The 15,216-nt window shown below is 42.4% G+C and overlaps 1 protein-coding gene across 2 annotated transcripts in view; it reads right to left on the reverse strand.

Moving 5' to 3' along the window:
* Positions 1–7,331, reverse strand: part of shf (Src homology 2 domain containing F) — a 77,771-nt gene extending 70,440 nt beyond the window's left edge. For both annotated transcript variants that reach the window (XM_084682382.1, XM_084682381.1), the window contains exon 1: positions 6,672–7,331. In XM_084682382.1, coding sequence (XP_084538508.1) covers positions 6,672–7,106 — 435 coding nt within the window. In that variant the 5' untranslated portion in view covers positions 7,107–7,331. The remainder of the gene's footprint in view (positions 1–6,671) is intronic.
* Positions 7,332–15,216: the final 7,885 nt, after the last annotated feature.

A 15,216-nucleotide genomic window follows, 5' to 3' on the forward strand; every position in this document is an offset into this window, starting at 1 on the left:
GACAGAGGACTAGGTTGGAACAGGAAAGGGAAAAATGAACCCTGGCTACATGGTACAGAGGATGCGGGAGCAGAATCAACACGCTTAGCCTGCCTAGCGGCAGCGAGCACAGGCTTGCCCAGTCAAAAGGGAATGTCACCAAGTTGTAAACACTTCCTTTCAGGAAGAGAGCACTTCCTTAATCCTGGAGCAACCCTCTTGGTCCTTGTTTTCGACCAAACAAAAGCAGACAGTGGCCTGGTTTCTTTACCTATCGTCCAATGAGAGCAAAACCATCCACATCCCATAGCCTGAACATAGTCTATGACACCTATTGGATTCACTTCAAATTGACCCACCGCAATGACTTCAGACTCACATTATACAGCTCTAAGGTAAAAAAAACTTACAAAACATGTTAAGTGCTGAATGGCTGACATGGAATACCATGTAGGAAATTGGGCGGCACATTCAGTAGCGGAAACACAGAGGTCAACGGTCTAACTCTAACTGGTTTACTCCTACTGACTGATACAGCAGCCCAGCCCACTGCCCAGCCGGCACACATAACAAGCCAGCACCACCAGCCACAGCACAGTTCCTCTCCACTTCAACCTCCCAGAGGCACTTTCCCCTTCCGCACACCACCCACAATTCACAGGGATAATTCCTATGTGCTTCCACTCCAAAAGGTCAAAAAAAAAAAAAAAAAAAAAAAAAAAAAACACTAAAACAACACCAAACATGACGAAAACCAGAGCGGTTCTTGGAAAAGCAAAAAATGTTGATTTGGCTAAAGCCTAGTTGTGTGTGCCCCGGGGATGAATGCAGTCCTACTGTTTCCAGTGAATGACGGTTAAAAATACTCAGGCTTCACTCAGACTCTCTTTTTGAGCCAGAGGACGGAATGAAACCTCAGGGAACAATTTGTTTCCTTTTAATCAGTGTGCCCTGACCATCTCCCTGCCCATCACGACTCCCCCTCGTAGGGCACTGCTACACACTGTCATTAAACTAAACAGAGCCATGTGTCGACAACTCTCAAAGCTATAGTGTCTTTAACTACTAGGTTATAGCATATATGGTAAAGGGGACCTGATCATTAGGAGAGTCACCACTGCAGCAGCAGAAACAAAAGACTGTAAAACGTGACAGCTTACAGAAGTTAAAATACATCAAAAATATGTAAAAAGATACTTCTTGCTACTGCTCTCTGTCAATCATTTTGAGGAACATTTGATGGTGATCAGGATCCTCAATCTCTTACTGAGCTAATACTCAAATGAAGAGCAGAACATTTCAGAGCTCTGTCCTCTAGCCATTCCTCCAGTCAATCCTGTGGTCATCTCCGCCTGGATGACATCATCCTTCACAAAACAGCAAGCTCTTTTGGCATGTGACCAACTGACTGTGTCTTCCTATCCCAGCAGCCTTCCAGGATTCCTGTCTCAGAGGAAACGACCACCTACGAGTTCCTGTTCCAGAACCAAGTCATGTTCATAATCTTTCTCTGAATGAATTGTATTTGATTGCACTTGAACAATTCATCGTAAACTTGAAAAACAGTGGCTTGACTAACAGCTGGGGCAACATCCTCAAAGTTATATGACATTCTAGAACACCTCAGAGAACAATACGATCGACATCAAACGTTGAATATGCAACTCTCGTCCAAGAAGAACAAACTGTGCTAGCTCCAGAACAATCATAGACCAGCCTCAGCTGTAATTATGGACAGTGTGTCCATAGCAACTCACAACTACTGTGGAGTTTGAAAGCAATTATGATAATTGTGGGGGGAATGATTAATTTACTCAGTGTACACTATGTAACAATGAATGAATCATTAATCATAATTTATAAGGTATTCAGTTTAAAGGCTATGCTACTGTTCCAAAATAGCAGCAGAGGAAAACAGCAGAGGAAAAGTTCAAATTACCTGATGCAGACAGCTCTTGGGTATGACCTCAACAAATGCTATTCAATGACTGGGAGCTCTTTCACACAGTATGTGGCAAAGCTATTAAAATAATTGAACACTTTCTATGCCATAACCTTCACAGGGTACTTGACTGTGGATTAAGTTAATATACTCCTACTGAAAGACCAATACTCCTACCTGAACTCTGTTTGCATACAGTATGTGCCACATTGTTCACTTTAGGCACCCAAATCTCTGTCTGGCATAAGAGTATTTATAGGCAACGTTTGTCAATGTCTTTCATAACACTGCTAAAACAAGAAAGCCTGTTTGATGCTTTGTGGAGTTGGGAAGTGAAGGGCATTTCCTGCTCTGTAGTGACATTCAACTGCTTGCTATCACACCTACCCACCTTCATCTGATAGCGAGACGCTTTGGGACTGCTCTCAAAAGACAAGCGCGCCTCACGGGATGGGTTCTGCTGCGTCCGTCCAGCCGCGAGGCGGTCAGGCAGTGATGTTTACTTCAGCTTTGACATTTCTTCCATCGCAAGCGTAGATGAGAGTGGGATGTCAGAACACTAAGAGCTGGCAGGATTCGCTAATCACATGACCCTACAGAGCGGAATGCCAGGAGCCAAAGGCTTTCAAGAAAAAGGGCTTTTACGACTGCGGGGAGAGCGAAGCTGAGGAACGTTTAGCCATACCAGCCACTATGCCAGACCAGTCAAACACACTGGATTTACCCACCCTGGGAGATTGCAGCTGGAAGAAGGGTGCCATGATTCAGCAGGTACACACCCGCAGTGTGCTGTACCCCCGCATCAAGAGAATCAAATTCAATCATACCAGAAAACATCAGAATAGATTGAGCGTAACGCCATCGTGTACAGGAAACCTCACAAGTCATTGGATGTCTACTGCAGGAGAAATGAAAGAGCATCTAAACCCCCATGCGCTGTTCAAAAGGCACTCCTAAGCCAATTACACACAACTGTCCCTTCAAGGACTCCGCTAAACGACACCTGATTGGCTCCCAGCGCCTCCTCTGATTCCATTATCAGAAATGTGATCTGTGTTGCGGAGGCGAGGCAGCTGATGCCCACTTGTGGCATTCATCTCAAACACAAGGAGACAGGCACACTCTCCAAAAGAGAGATAGAGAGAGAGAAAGAGAGAGAGAGACAAAAGGAAAGACAATACATAAGATTTCTGAAGTGGAAATTGGTTTCCGAGATAGTTATTCAAGTCAGGTGGGAATGGGTCTCAAGCACAGGCCAGAAGAAAAAAAAAACACATAAGCAGACCTGAGACTCTTAAGGTGCAAATATGCTTTGCTGCACTTTGGGCTCTATAGTGCAGGCTGTTCTGCTTTCCATCACCTGGGGGGAGAGACGGTTAGGAAACAAAGGGTTCTAACTAACAACATAATCATTCTAAATGCTAAACTGCCAGTCATCCCTTTCATGTTCAAGGATGTGCTGAGCCAGGAGCTATTAAAAAGGACGTGGAAGAGAATAAGGAAATAACTGTGCAAGAAATCTGTCAAACCAGATGTCTCGCTCGGTCGTACGACAGCTGTCTATGTTTATGATCCAACTGCATGCTTCTATACATAGATATGTAAACTGTTTTATGAGCTGTCCTTGTGTCCTCCCTGCTCTGGCTGTGGGAGCTAGGCATAATGTCGATAATTCAGGCTCCTGTAACAAAGGACATGGTTGGTAGAACAGAACAAAATAATGAATACAATATAATGCTGTGCCTTCAGTGCTATCAATGAGAAGGTATGACTAAGTAAAAACAAGTTATAGTCCTGCACTCATGTCTATGTTGACATATTTCCAAAGTTGTGTCCGTCATCACTTTCAAGTGTCCTTGAGAAGTTATTTTCAGCTGAGCAGGAGGATGGTTTAAAAGATGAGGCCCTTAATTAGCTCCACCGCGGCAGGCTAATAATTGATCATCTCATTCAACTCGCTCTACCATGAAGGTCCCGCAATGATAAACAAACAAAAAACAACAAGGGTTTGCCATAACGGCACTTCCATCAGCATGGAGATAATGGCTCTCACCGAGGTCTCTTGTAATACAAATATACATGTAAAAATGTATATTTGTATTACAAGAGACCTATATATATATATATATATATATATATATATATATATATATATATATATATATATATATATATATCTTAATGAAACACAGCCTCTCGCCTACCTAGCTTTCTTCCATGTAAACTGTTAATAATACAATGAAAGTGATTTGGAGGACTGAGATTAGGACTAAACACTATACGATGCTATTGACAGCCCAGGCATTAGATAAGCAGTTATATAATTAGCATCCAGCAGTCAAGTAATTAAAACATCAATGGGGCTCATGCTGTAACAAGAAGGCACCAGCGTAGACTCTCTCTCGTCAGCATACTGCTCTTGAGGCAGCAACATTGATACACACACACACAGAGAACGAGAGAGAGAGAGAGCGAGATATTTTATGTTTAAGTTTATGTTGCAACACTGGTACTGCTCCAACCCTCAAAACTTTCACAGTCAGTTTAAAGATGGTCAAAACTCTTAAATCACTTGTTTCAAAAAGTAGCGTTATCAAACACAAAGCTACAGGATCTAGTCCAGACACCGTAAGCACTATCCATTCCACATTCTCAGTTGGTTTTAAGGGAAACAATCCTTTTGTATGCTTTACATATGTAATTGTTAAAGATAGCCACAAATATCTCAAATTGCAAAATATTACAATAAAACGTATTTTGTCTGGAGCATAACAACTGAATCTAAGCCAACGTGTATTTTAAGCAGTGATTTCACATTTTGTTCAGATGGCTTTATATCAATAGCAGTTTTTTGTCCGAGTAAGCCTTGTTGGAGACTAGACAATAGCTCCTTCTGGAACATTACCTTGTCCTGTCAGATACAGAAGCATTTTTAGGGCTGTTTGTGTTGCCTGGTGACCAAACCGTCTCAAGGGCTGCTTTTTGTCTTTATTGCATTGCAGTTCCCCCCCCCCCCCCAACAACACACATTTCCACCAGAGGTCATCAGCATGTTCAGCAAACATCTAGACCTTCAAAATCCAGGTCTCTAAAATGTAGCTCTGAATCACCCATCAACTCGCATTGAAATGCTATTCGTTCACATCATGTTCCTGTTTGAAGGAAGTCACTTAACCCATGCCAGAGACTGATCTGTACGTCTGCCTGCTGCACCATATGTGCACAGAGTGGAGAAAGGGGGGTTGAGGCAACAGTATTTTCCTGCTTGAGAATGCCATGCCTAATTGACTGCTGAGATCAAAATAAACCCCAATTAACAGGAGACAGAAGTAATCCATTTAATTAGCCAAACAGAAGCTGTTGCAGAAGAAATAAATGTTGAGTCCTGACTTAACCATTGTTTTATTCTAAAAGGAGCACGGCAACTTGATTATTCTTTACATAAATCCCTGCATTACCATCAGAATCATCAATGGGTTTGCAAAACATACTGGTACAAGACAGTTAAACAAAGACACATTCCAAATATAAGATGCCAATTTGTACAATCCTTCCTTGCAATATGAAGGATAGTAAAATGGTAGCCTAAAGGACTACAACTGTTTCCTCCAAGAACTGATTTAGTTCTCTGACATGATGGCAAATGTTTGTTAACCCTAACACACACGCCTTGGATATTGTGTAACAGGTTGTGTCACGAGCAGGAGCAAAACAGACAACTTTATGGCTACTTGTTAAACTGACATAAAAAGAACCTCTTTGGAATGGCACTCAATGTGAACAGACCACACCTGAAAGCAGAGGAGTGGCAGGTACATGCAGGAAACAGGAAGAAGGCTAAATATGGGTCTCACACAATTTATAGTTAAAATCAGTACAGTGTTTTAATATGGAATACAACACTGGTTGGTTTGGCATCTCCCCACAATACTATGATTGTGGTGTGATGTAAGAAGCTCTGAAAACAAATACCTGGCATTGGTAATTACTGTGTCAGCGCCACAATAAAACATGGAGTAAAGTTATGCAGCTACGCACATCTTCCTCCAGTGTGTGAGTTGAGAAGCTGGTAGGCTACATTCCAAAGCAGAATCACACTTCATTCGTCCTTAACCTCACTGACATCGAACATCTCAAGTTTCTTCAAATGAACACAGTGTGTATGAATTCCTGGAGAGCCTAGCTTGTCACTAAGCTTTAAGGCACATGGTGGAACATTGCCTTCAAGCATTATTGCCGTCTGTCTCTACATTTTTCTACCGATGGTAAAAACCCCAGGGGGTAGACGTGAAATTGAATAATTTTAAAAATGGTACGCCAAATGCTGTTACAAAATAACAATTTGTAGAGTATAGTAGAAATCACTAACGGCTATTTTACTTAAGGGTTCATACTGCTTACATCTGTTTCTGTCTATTGCAGTTTCTTACTACTCAATTGTGCTTTTGGTAAACATTTCTTAACAATAATGACAGAAATCAACGAAAATCTATTTGTCCCGATGTGTCCAAATGAGGTAGCCTAAACAATCAGTATGTAGCCTACCTTTCTAGTTAATACCACATGTGTGCTAATAGTGTCTGTCACAAAATCTACACGGGACCAAGACTTACACCTGTGGGATGTCGTTCAACCAGTTTTAACGACTATACTTTGGAAACATATTCAGTTTCAATGAGGGCAAGTAATCTACTCTACATAAAAAGTTGTGTAGGTTAACAATGTGTTTTGGACCTGCGTGGCTACTTACCTTTTCCTTATTTTCATGATCCGAGGGAGGCGAGGTAGGAGATTTAACGCTCCCTACAGCAACAGCTTGGGCTGCTATAACACAGCTGCCCGGGGCAGAGTTGCTTTTTTCGATTGTTTCCACCTTTATGAGCCGGTGCTTTGGTGACACATACTTTATGTCCGGAGACCCCACAGAGCTCAAGCCTGTTCCAAACGAAATATTTCCGCCTGGCGTGTACGGGTCTTCGAAGTCCAGTTCCTTTTGTAGTTTGTAAGCAGCAAGAATGTCCGGCTGAGCGGGGCTCGGATAAGTGGCCCCAGAGCTTGGTTGTTGGTAGCCAGGAGTACCGGACACAGCTTCGTGTCGACAATGTCTGTAGTCCGGTTTTGGAGGCGCCGGAGGTGGTGCTTTGGTAGTTTTGAATCCTAGGTGTTCCTTGAACCATTTGGCCATGCTGCCAGTGCATTGCTCACAAGTCAGTTGAGATATTTTGTTCTACCTTTCCTGGTCCTACTCTTTTTTTGTGAGCGCTGGGGTCCTTGGCTCACTCCGACTTGCTTCGGAGTACCTCTCTTGCTCCAAGTCCGACAGAGAACCTCGCGCTAACCCAGCGCGCGCAGCCACAGGCACTTTCTGATCTCCCTTAACTCTGACACTACTATCGCTCTGACAGCCCGACCGCACTCTACGCCAAGCCCATGCTATAGCCCACGCAACATGGGAGAGCGCTTGTGCAAAGAAGGAATAGGCACGTCCCTGTCCCCTCACCTGAGAACATTCACTGCCATCTACCGGACTATTGTTCCGCATCTTATGCTCAACCTAGTTTTACCGTCATCAGCGTTTTTGTTTGTATGGGTGTTGAGAAGGAAATCTAAATGAAATTAATTTATAATTCATGGACCGGCGAGAAAATTATATTATTTCATAATTACTCCCTTCTGTATTAGAACTCATGCCAGTACTGAAGGAAGGAAGATACAACCATGACATTTACAATTTGTCTAACTAATCTCTTGGTGACCACTGGAAACGCATCTGTAAATAGCAAAAACCTTTAACCAAGCTGACATTCAGTCACCTTCCAAACATTTGCACCACAGGCTGAGGTGGCACACAATTAAAGTCACAGCCATTAAAAATATCCAAAGCCTATATTAAACCAGGAAAACCTTGTATAGTGGTCAACACTAACTTCGCAATTCAAGACAAACCCACTCATTTGACACAATATTAGCAGGAACCAGCAGCAGCAAGCATGGCCTTTTATGACGCAATATTTCATTTAATACCACATCCTCCAGGAAGGTGCACAGTGCTGGTCAGGTTAACCATAATAAAGCCCTGGGAAAAGGAACTCCCATGTGTTGAAGATAAAAAAAATCGATTATCTTCCCCAAATATGGCCATCTTTTGATGGAAGGTCGGCAGTATAATTTCAGTCAGACATCCTTTTCCATTGTCCATTCCCAAATGTAGCAAAAACATGAATATTCATAGAGTGAAACTGGACAAATAAAAAGTGCTTAAACATGGGCGGTAAATCATTTAGATCAGAGCTGACATTGATAGTTTCTGAATGAAGAGTTTGGCTCTGGGAGAGGTCTCTGAAAGACAACTGACCTAGTGCTTGAATATGTGCGTTTGACTGCCTGCAGAGAAGCAAAAAAGAGTTTAACTTATGCATTGCAAACCACCAAGCTCGAGGCACTGTTAGGACCACACTTGCCAACTGTTACATACTACGATCACCCAGGCTTGCAGCACCCAGGCCAGGCGCTGAACCACAGGAAGCAGACAAAATCATTCAGATACGACAATTCAAGGTTCGAAAATTCAGGTTGCTCAAATTCAAACAGTAAAATTCAGATCCGTAAAATGCAATGAAAAAAAGAAACAAAGATATTTTTGCCGAAAAGAATCGACCGGAAAAATATTCGAACCAAAAATATCCGAGACGCTAAAAATTCAGATTGCAACATCCGGGATAACAAGGATAGGTAGGGAAATTGAGCCTTAACGCAATCAAACCATCTCACTTCTCCGAGAAGGATCTAAATGCAGACCTTCCTCCTCCAGGTGTAGCTGCAGGCAGTCATACATACAGATCAATCACAGCCTGGGGTATGAGAAGAGAGGTCCGGTCTGCTGCAATCTGATTTTTGGGATTTGAATTTCATCTTTCGATTTGAGCAGCCTGAATTTTCTATCAGAATTTCTGAAGCTTGACTGTTATTTTAATAGAATTTTTGGGATCAGAATTTTCCTGTTCGAAATTGAGTAACCTCAATTTCTGAAGCTTTTTTTCCCAACATTTTTTCAAATATTTATTCAAGCTTTTTGTTTTACCTTTTGAAAAAATCATTTCACACACACACAACACAAAAAAGTTAATATTTCTTGAAAAAGTGTTTTAAATTTTTTGAATGGTGTAAGACTGCTTGCCTCAGACCGGACCCATCTCCTCAGACCCCAGGCTGTGATTGTATGACTTATCTGCATGTATGCAGGCAAAAATAGTCTAATAGTCATGCAGCCTTGATTTCCCTTGGCTCTCAGTTCAAGGCATAGTTTTTTGTTTTCTTTTTTTACACAGCTAATCCACGTAGTTTTGTCTTTTCCGGGTACCTAAATGAAGCCGTTGTCTTCACAGTGGTGAAGAGAAGTACTGTGAGAAGCCATGGAAATTACAGCACATGTATGACATGCTTTATAGAGTTTAGAGAGCAACTGCCCACACACACTCACACATCAAAGGGTTCTCATGTGTACCCAGGGTATTGTCTGGCAATTCAGTTTCAAGTCAGGCACCAGACCAGGAGAAAAAAAAAAGAGAAAGAAATCGAGCTCTTTTGAAAACATCAATAATTCATCACACATTTTTTACCAGGTAAATAGTGTAGCTCAGATATCCAAGTATACATTCTAAGGCATTTATGGCATCCACAAGCCCAAGTACTCATTTGGCGTGGACTATGAGTTGAGCATGAGGAATAGCAGTAAGTTTCATCTGCCACATGCACAATGGTATCATCCAAGTAAAACACTTTGTCAGACATTCAAATGGTGCTCGATTGCTGATGACACAGCTTTCATATTCCTGAACTGTTATATTTTACACAGCGATCCCTTTTAAAAGTATTAATGTAATCCCGCTCAGAATAGGTTGTTTGTTAACATATGCATCAACCATGAAGAGCAGGGTAGCAAATGAGACCTGTGTACAGTATTCACCACCAGAATGCTCTTCAGGTGGTAGAAACATTGCCTTGTACGTCGACTCGAGGTACAGAAGCTGTAAATATAAAATGATATAAAGCACAGCGGAGTCACAAACACACATGGAGAGGTTAAAGTAGCAATGTCCCCATGCCCACTGTTCCCACAGTAAAATCATCAATATTTTAGTGTGTTCTGGTGCACTTCCCTGCCTACTACCTCATGTACCACTCCCCCATTTCAGCAGTCTGATTGCATTGTTTTGTCTCCTTTCCCACACCTGTCAATCAAAGAGTTGTGGAACACAGCCCATCCACAAAAAGCAGGTGGCTCCTGCCACTCATAAGCCCCACAGTGGCCATCACCTGCAGCCGTAATACATAGACCCTGAGCAAGGGAGATGAAAATCAGTATTAATGGCGGTTGTGCACTGAAGGAGGACATGGAAAGAGTTCAAACGTGATTTATTTGCGGCCACTCTTTGGACCCAGGTGTGCATAGATACAGTATGATCTCAGAAAAATATTCTGTTTTTGTTATGAGGTCATCTCAGATCGGTGGAACCAGGTGCAGAAAGCTTGACTTCTTTCCTGTCAAAGTGTATACTTGATGTGGTTATATGTAAAATAGTGGTGCATAGATGAGAAACATATGGACACCCTTCCCATATGATTACTCTTTTGATACTGTTTTGAGAAAGTGTATGCTATGCACTCTGATAGGACACGCAGACACATACAGTTGGCAGTTGTATAGTTAGCAACAGGACCTGTCAGTCAGGTCACCATCTCACATCCTCTCGCATCATCTCCCTCTCCCATTGGCTGCATTTTACCTTAGCTTTTTTCAAGAATGATCAACATCAAACAATCTTATCAAATAATTGTATAAACCTTTGAGAAGAAAATGCAAAATATTTGCATCAAGGAACAGTTATTAATCACTTCTATTGTATCGGTGAGGGTGAATGTGCAAAGGCTCACAATATCCCATTTGCAAATCCTCTCTTTTATCTTTGAAGATTTTTACCCTCTATGTGAGAGAAATCTTCTTTGTCATCAATAGGACTGAGCCTCTGCAATATCAAATTATTCCAATATTGCCTTTTTGAAGTGATAATGCACCATGTGAGACTTAAGGAGAACATTCCAGGCTACTAGTTGAGATGGCCTACTTTTTTCGCAGGGTTATTAGGGTTCATTTCTGCTAGCCACTTAAAACAGATCAGTCAGATGTGCAAATTATAAGAAATGGGTTATTGTATGGCAGAATCTGCAGACTCAGTCACTGGGGAATTAATCTCCATTTAGTTATGCAATGTTGTTCAGGTTTGACACTCCCTCTGCAACACCCAACTTCTTTGCCTTCCTATTGCATCTCTGTTTCTCTCTCCCTCCCCTCGTTACACATCTGACAGCATTTCACAGTCAAACTTACAGCCTAGTCAATTATTCATGAGCTGCATCTCAAATTCCCTTTAAACACTTTCTTCTGGCCTTGTTTGCTGATTCTCATGCCACTCCATGCATGCCAAGCTTCTGTATTTGCTGGCACGTGGAACACACAATGTGACATGTTACCTATTGAACCCTCCTAGGTATGTCACTTCCTTAAGACTTCAATATAATCCTTGCACATCCCTGCCTGTCTGGGTAGCAGTGTTATTCACTTGCTGTGAATGATTGTGCTGGTAAGTGTGGCTAGGTGCTTATGACAAGCAGGGGCAATCTCTGGGATAGGTTCCATGTGTTTGTTTTGTCTTTCTGATAGTTATAGTTGCCGTGCGATGCTGCATCCCCCCCCCCCACACACACACACACTCAGACTCTTTTCTTGTGATTGTGAGCTGTGACTGTGATGGATCACAGCTGCATGGTCTACAGCCCAGCCTCCCTGCACTGTCAGACACAGTCAATGGCCGCAGATTAATGAACGTTTACAGGCATCTAACTGTTCGTTTCACCTCCCCACTATCTTCTTTTAATGCACAGCTGGTATGCAACGCCATATTTACTAACATATGGGGGTCACAGCTTCGCTCATCCCTGGGAACTTGCTAATGGACCAGATAGCTCTGCATAATCTCCACTTGTCCAATTGCTCTCTCTCTCTCTCTTTCTCTCTCTCTTTCTCTCTCTCTTTCTCTCTCTTTTTCTCTCTCTCTTTCTCTCTCTCTCCTCTCTCTCTCTCTCTGACTCACTCACTCACTCACTCACTCACTCACTCACTCACTCACTACAACCTGTGTTCATATCAACAAAACCATCATTATGTTTGTCATGCCCCACCCTGAGCACAATTTCATTATTCTGAAGCACAATTATCAAAGCCAGAATTGCTGCTGGTTAGATTCACATTGATTGCCATGTGAGGGAGACACACTGTGACTGAATCATTCCCCATCATCCTTTTCCTCATTTTCTCATTTGTTTTATTGCATTTTCTGATGGCAGTCATTTCCAACTGTGCACGTAAACTGTGTTGTTGTATGATCAGTGCATTTGGTTAGAGTTGATCTGGAGTATATAAATGGGATTCAGTTGAATGTGTGATCCTATGGAGAGCAGCACAGGAGCAGTGTTGAGCGTCCCCTGAGCCTTCTGTGGGAAATGTGCTCTACAGCAACTTTGAGTAATGGAAGATGAGAAATGTGACCCGATTGGCCCTGTCTTATTCTGTGGCACTGCTATCACTGTCTTGCTAATGGTTCCGTCATGTGTTAGCATGTGCCACGGCAGGCCCGGCTGATTGGGGTCCTCAAACTGCCAGGTCTAACCGCCACAAAAAGGAAACGGTGACGGAACACCACGTTCTCCTGTCTCTGGAGACGGAAATGTCCTCATCCTAACGCCAAGTCATTTCCTTCACTGAGGGTTTTTTTTTTCTTCCCCACAGCCAAGATGGTGAGTAGAGGACTAGAGTGCTCATCACTCCAGCACTGAGAGGACGGTGCCATTATCTTCAGCAAGGGCACCGGGCGGACAGGATGCAGGTGATGACTGAGGACGCTGACAAGCTTTAACAGTGAATGAAGAACACGACGTTTATGTTTCGGTTCGGTCCTCGTAGGAAGTTAGCTTCTATAGTTTTTGAAGAACAAACAACTCTTCCTCACTGATATTTGTCAAAGTATATACATTTTGAGTAGAAAAAGTACTCATTGATTCGTTATTAATTAAATATTGGTAAACTCTGCGGGTGGCTTCAGGGATCGCTTGCTCTGATTTGTACTCTTATTAATCATATATTGATTTCTTGCTTACGTATGGTCCTGGTTGGCTGACTGTAAACTCTTAGTGTATATGAGGTCCTTGTTTATCTTTTAATTGTGTATTGATTCAGCACATTTATTGAAACGGTTAGTCTTAGTATTTTGAGAGAACCATTAAAATGCCATACCAAACTGAGCATACTGTCTGCAATCATTATTTATTTTATATGTGCAATGTTGCTTAAGCTTATTTAATGAAATAAATAAGCAAAAAAAAACGATAGATTAATAAGGACTACTTGGTTTAACTGGACATATCCCTGTATGAAGTTCCAAACAATTGTAAGTGCTAAACACATTTGAGTTGAGACTTCACATGCCACAAAACATGAACATTCTTGAGTACCTCTCTAACAGCTTTCCAGACAAATTAGACACAGCTCACTAGTATTCAATGGGACTCACCCCTGGGAAATTATCGTGAGGCAATGTGGCGCTCATCTCGGTTTTATGTTCCCTGGGCAAAGACTGAAAAAACGTCAAGAAAAGCAATAAAAAAATCTAAGACCTCATCTTAAGACTGCCAGAGCCTGCGAGTGCTCGACAATCACCCGGCCGTGAATGATAAATAAGTAATTTCCTAGTGGGTTTGTCTACGCAAGGGGAGCGGATCCTTTCCGACTCCATCGGAGCTGAGTTTTTTTTCGGAGGGATGATTAGATGGTGAGGATGATGGATGGACGAAGTGTGATCCTGGAGACAGGGGATGTCCGGACCTCTCATTGCCGGACGACTCACTACTGGCGGCCATAACCACAGCCTCATTACACTCACAGCTCAGGCTAGACTCTTTATCTTGTGACATGTTACTGAAAGGCCGTCTCTAGCCCTGCTCGATTGAACAGCATCACCGACACCCCTCGTTTTAGAGGGAGCCCATTAGAAGCTCCATTGGAAGGTAAACGTGTTAAGAAATTCAAGGATGAGATGTGCTGCAGGTACTATAAAGAGACCGAAGGGATTTCACTAAAGGGAACCGATTTTGCTGAAGAGTAAAGTGTATTGGTTGGAAATTAAAAAATTGACCAGCTACCTTCTGTGGATGAGCGTAATTCAGTTACTGATCTGTGTCAGGACATTGACTGAGAATATCTTCCCAGCATGCTATCTCAGACCCAAGAGCACACTGAGAGACAGCATCATAGACCATTCAGACAGTGAGCTACAGTTCACGATGAAAGCAAAACAAAAACAACACGACTACTCCAGCCTAAGGGCAAAGAGCCAAGGCAACATCAGTAGAAATGGAATTCCAGACTGAAGCACTCAGAAATGTCCGACTCCTTTGTGCGAGTGTGCTCAGATGTTTTCCTGATGTAAAGGTACACGTTTCCTCTAACTGCAAACCCAGAGCTTAGCTTTACAGAGTCGCAGCCATCTCAGCTGTAACTAGCAGCAGTTTATTGGACGTGTCTTTATGTGCAGTAAAGCTCTGGAAAAAGCTCCCGGCAGTTCTTACCAGTGACTGAGCTTTCCCTCAGACTTCCATTTCTCTCTGAATACTGACAAGGGATGGCCATAATTCTAGCACTGTTACTTACCAGCAGTCTGGGGAGGCCTTACATTTTCGACTTCAGCTCTCTGTACTTCATACAACGGTGAGTCTACCAACTTACACGTGTCAGTCTGACAAGCTATGTTCCTAACGGCGTACCATGTCTAGCAATGACTACTGTGAAGGCATGTCTGTATGTAGATAATGAACCTGTGGAAATGCATTTCATGCAGTGTAATTTCATCACTTATTCCACCAATTATAGACCCCATTACAGTCACAGACTTCAGATTTTTTACCACGTGGCTTTGAGAATGATTCTCCAAAAACATGTAGCAGCTGAATTAAGTAAAGGGATACTATAGGCTAGTGCAGCCCAATTAAGACCCCAGTGACAGGAACGTTCACATAGAGCAGTTTACTGAGACGTTTCTGAATGTTAACTACTTTAGGTGTAATTGGACTAAAGTGAAAATAATTTTCTCTTAAAGATGAACATGCTTTGCTCTGTGTCCGCCTTGGCAGTGAGAGCCAGATTGTGCGAGTGCAAGGGGAAAATCCAGCCACAAGCATATAAA

The sequence above is a fragment of the Hypomesus nipponensis genome, chromosome 19, assembly GCF_054491055.1.
Source record: "Hypomesus nipponensis isolate SF chromosome 19, ASM5449105v1, whole genome shotgun sequence".
In the NCBI taxonomy this organism is placed as follows: domain Eukaryota; kingdom Metazoa; phylum Chordata; class Actinopteri; order Osmeriformes; family Osmeridae; genus Hypomesus; species Hypomesus nipponensis.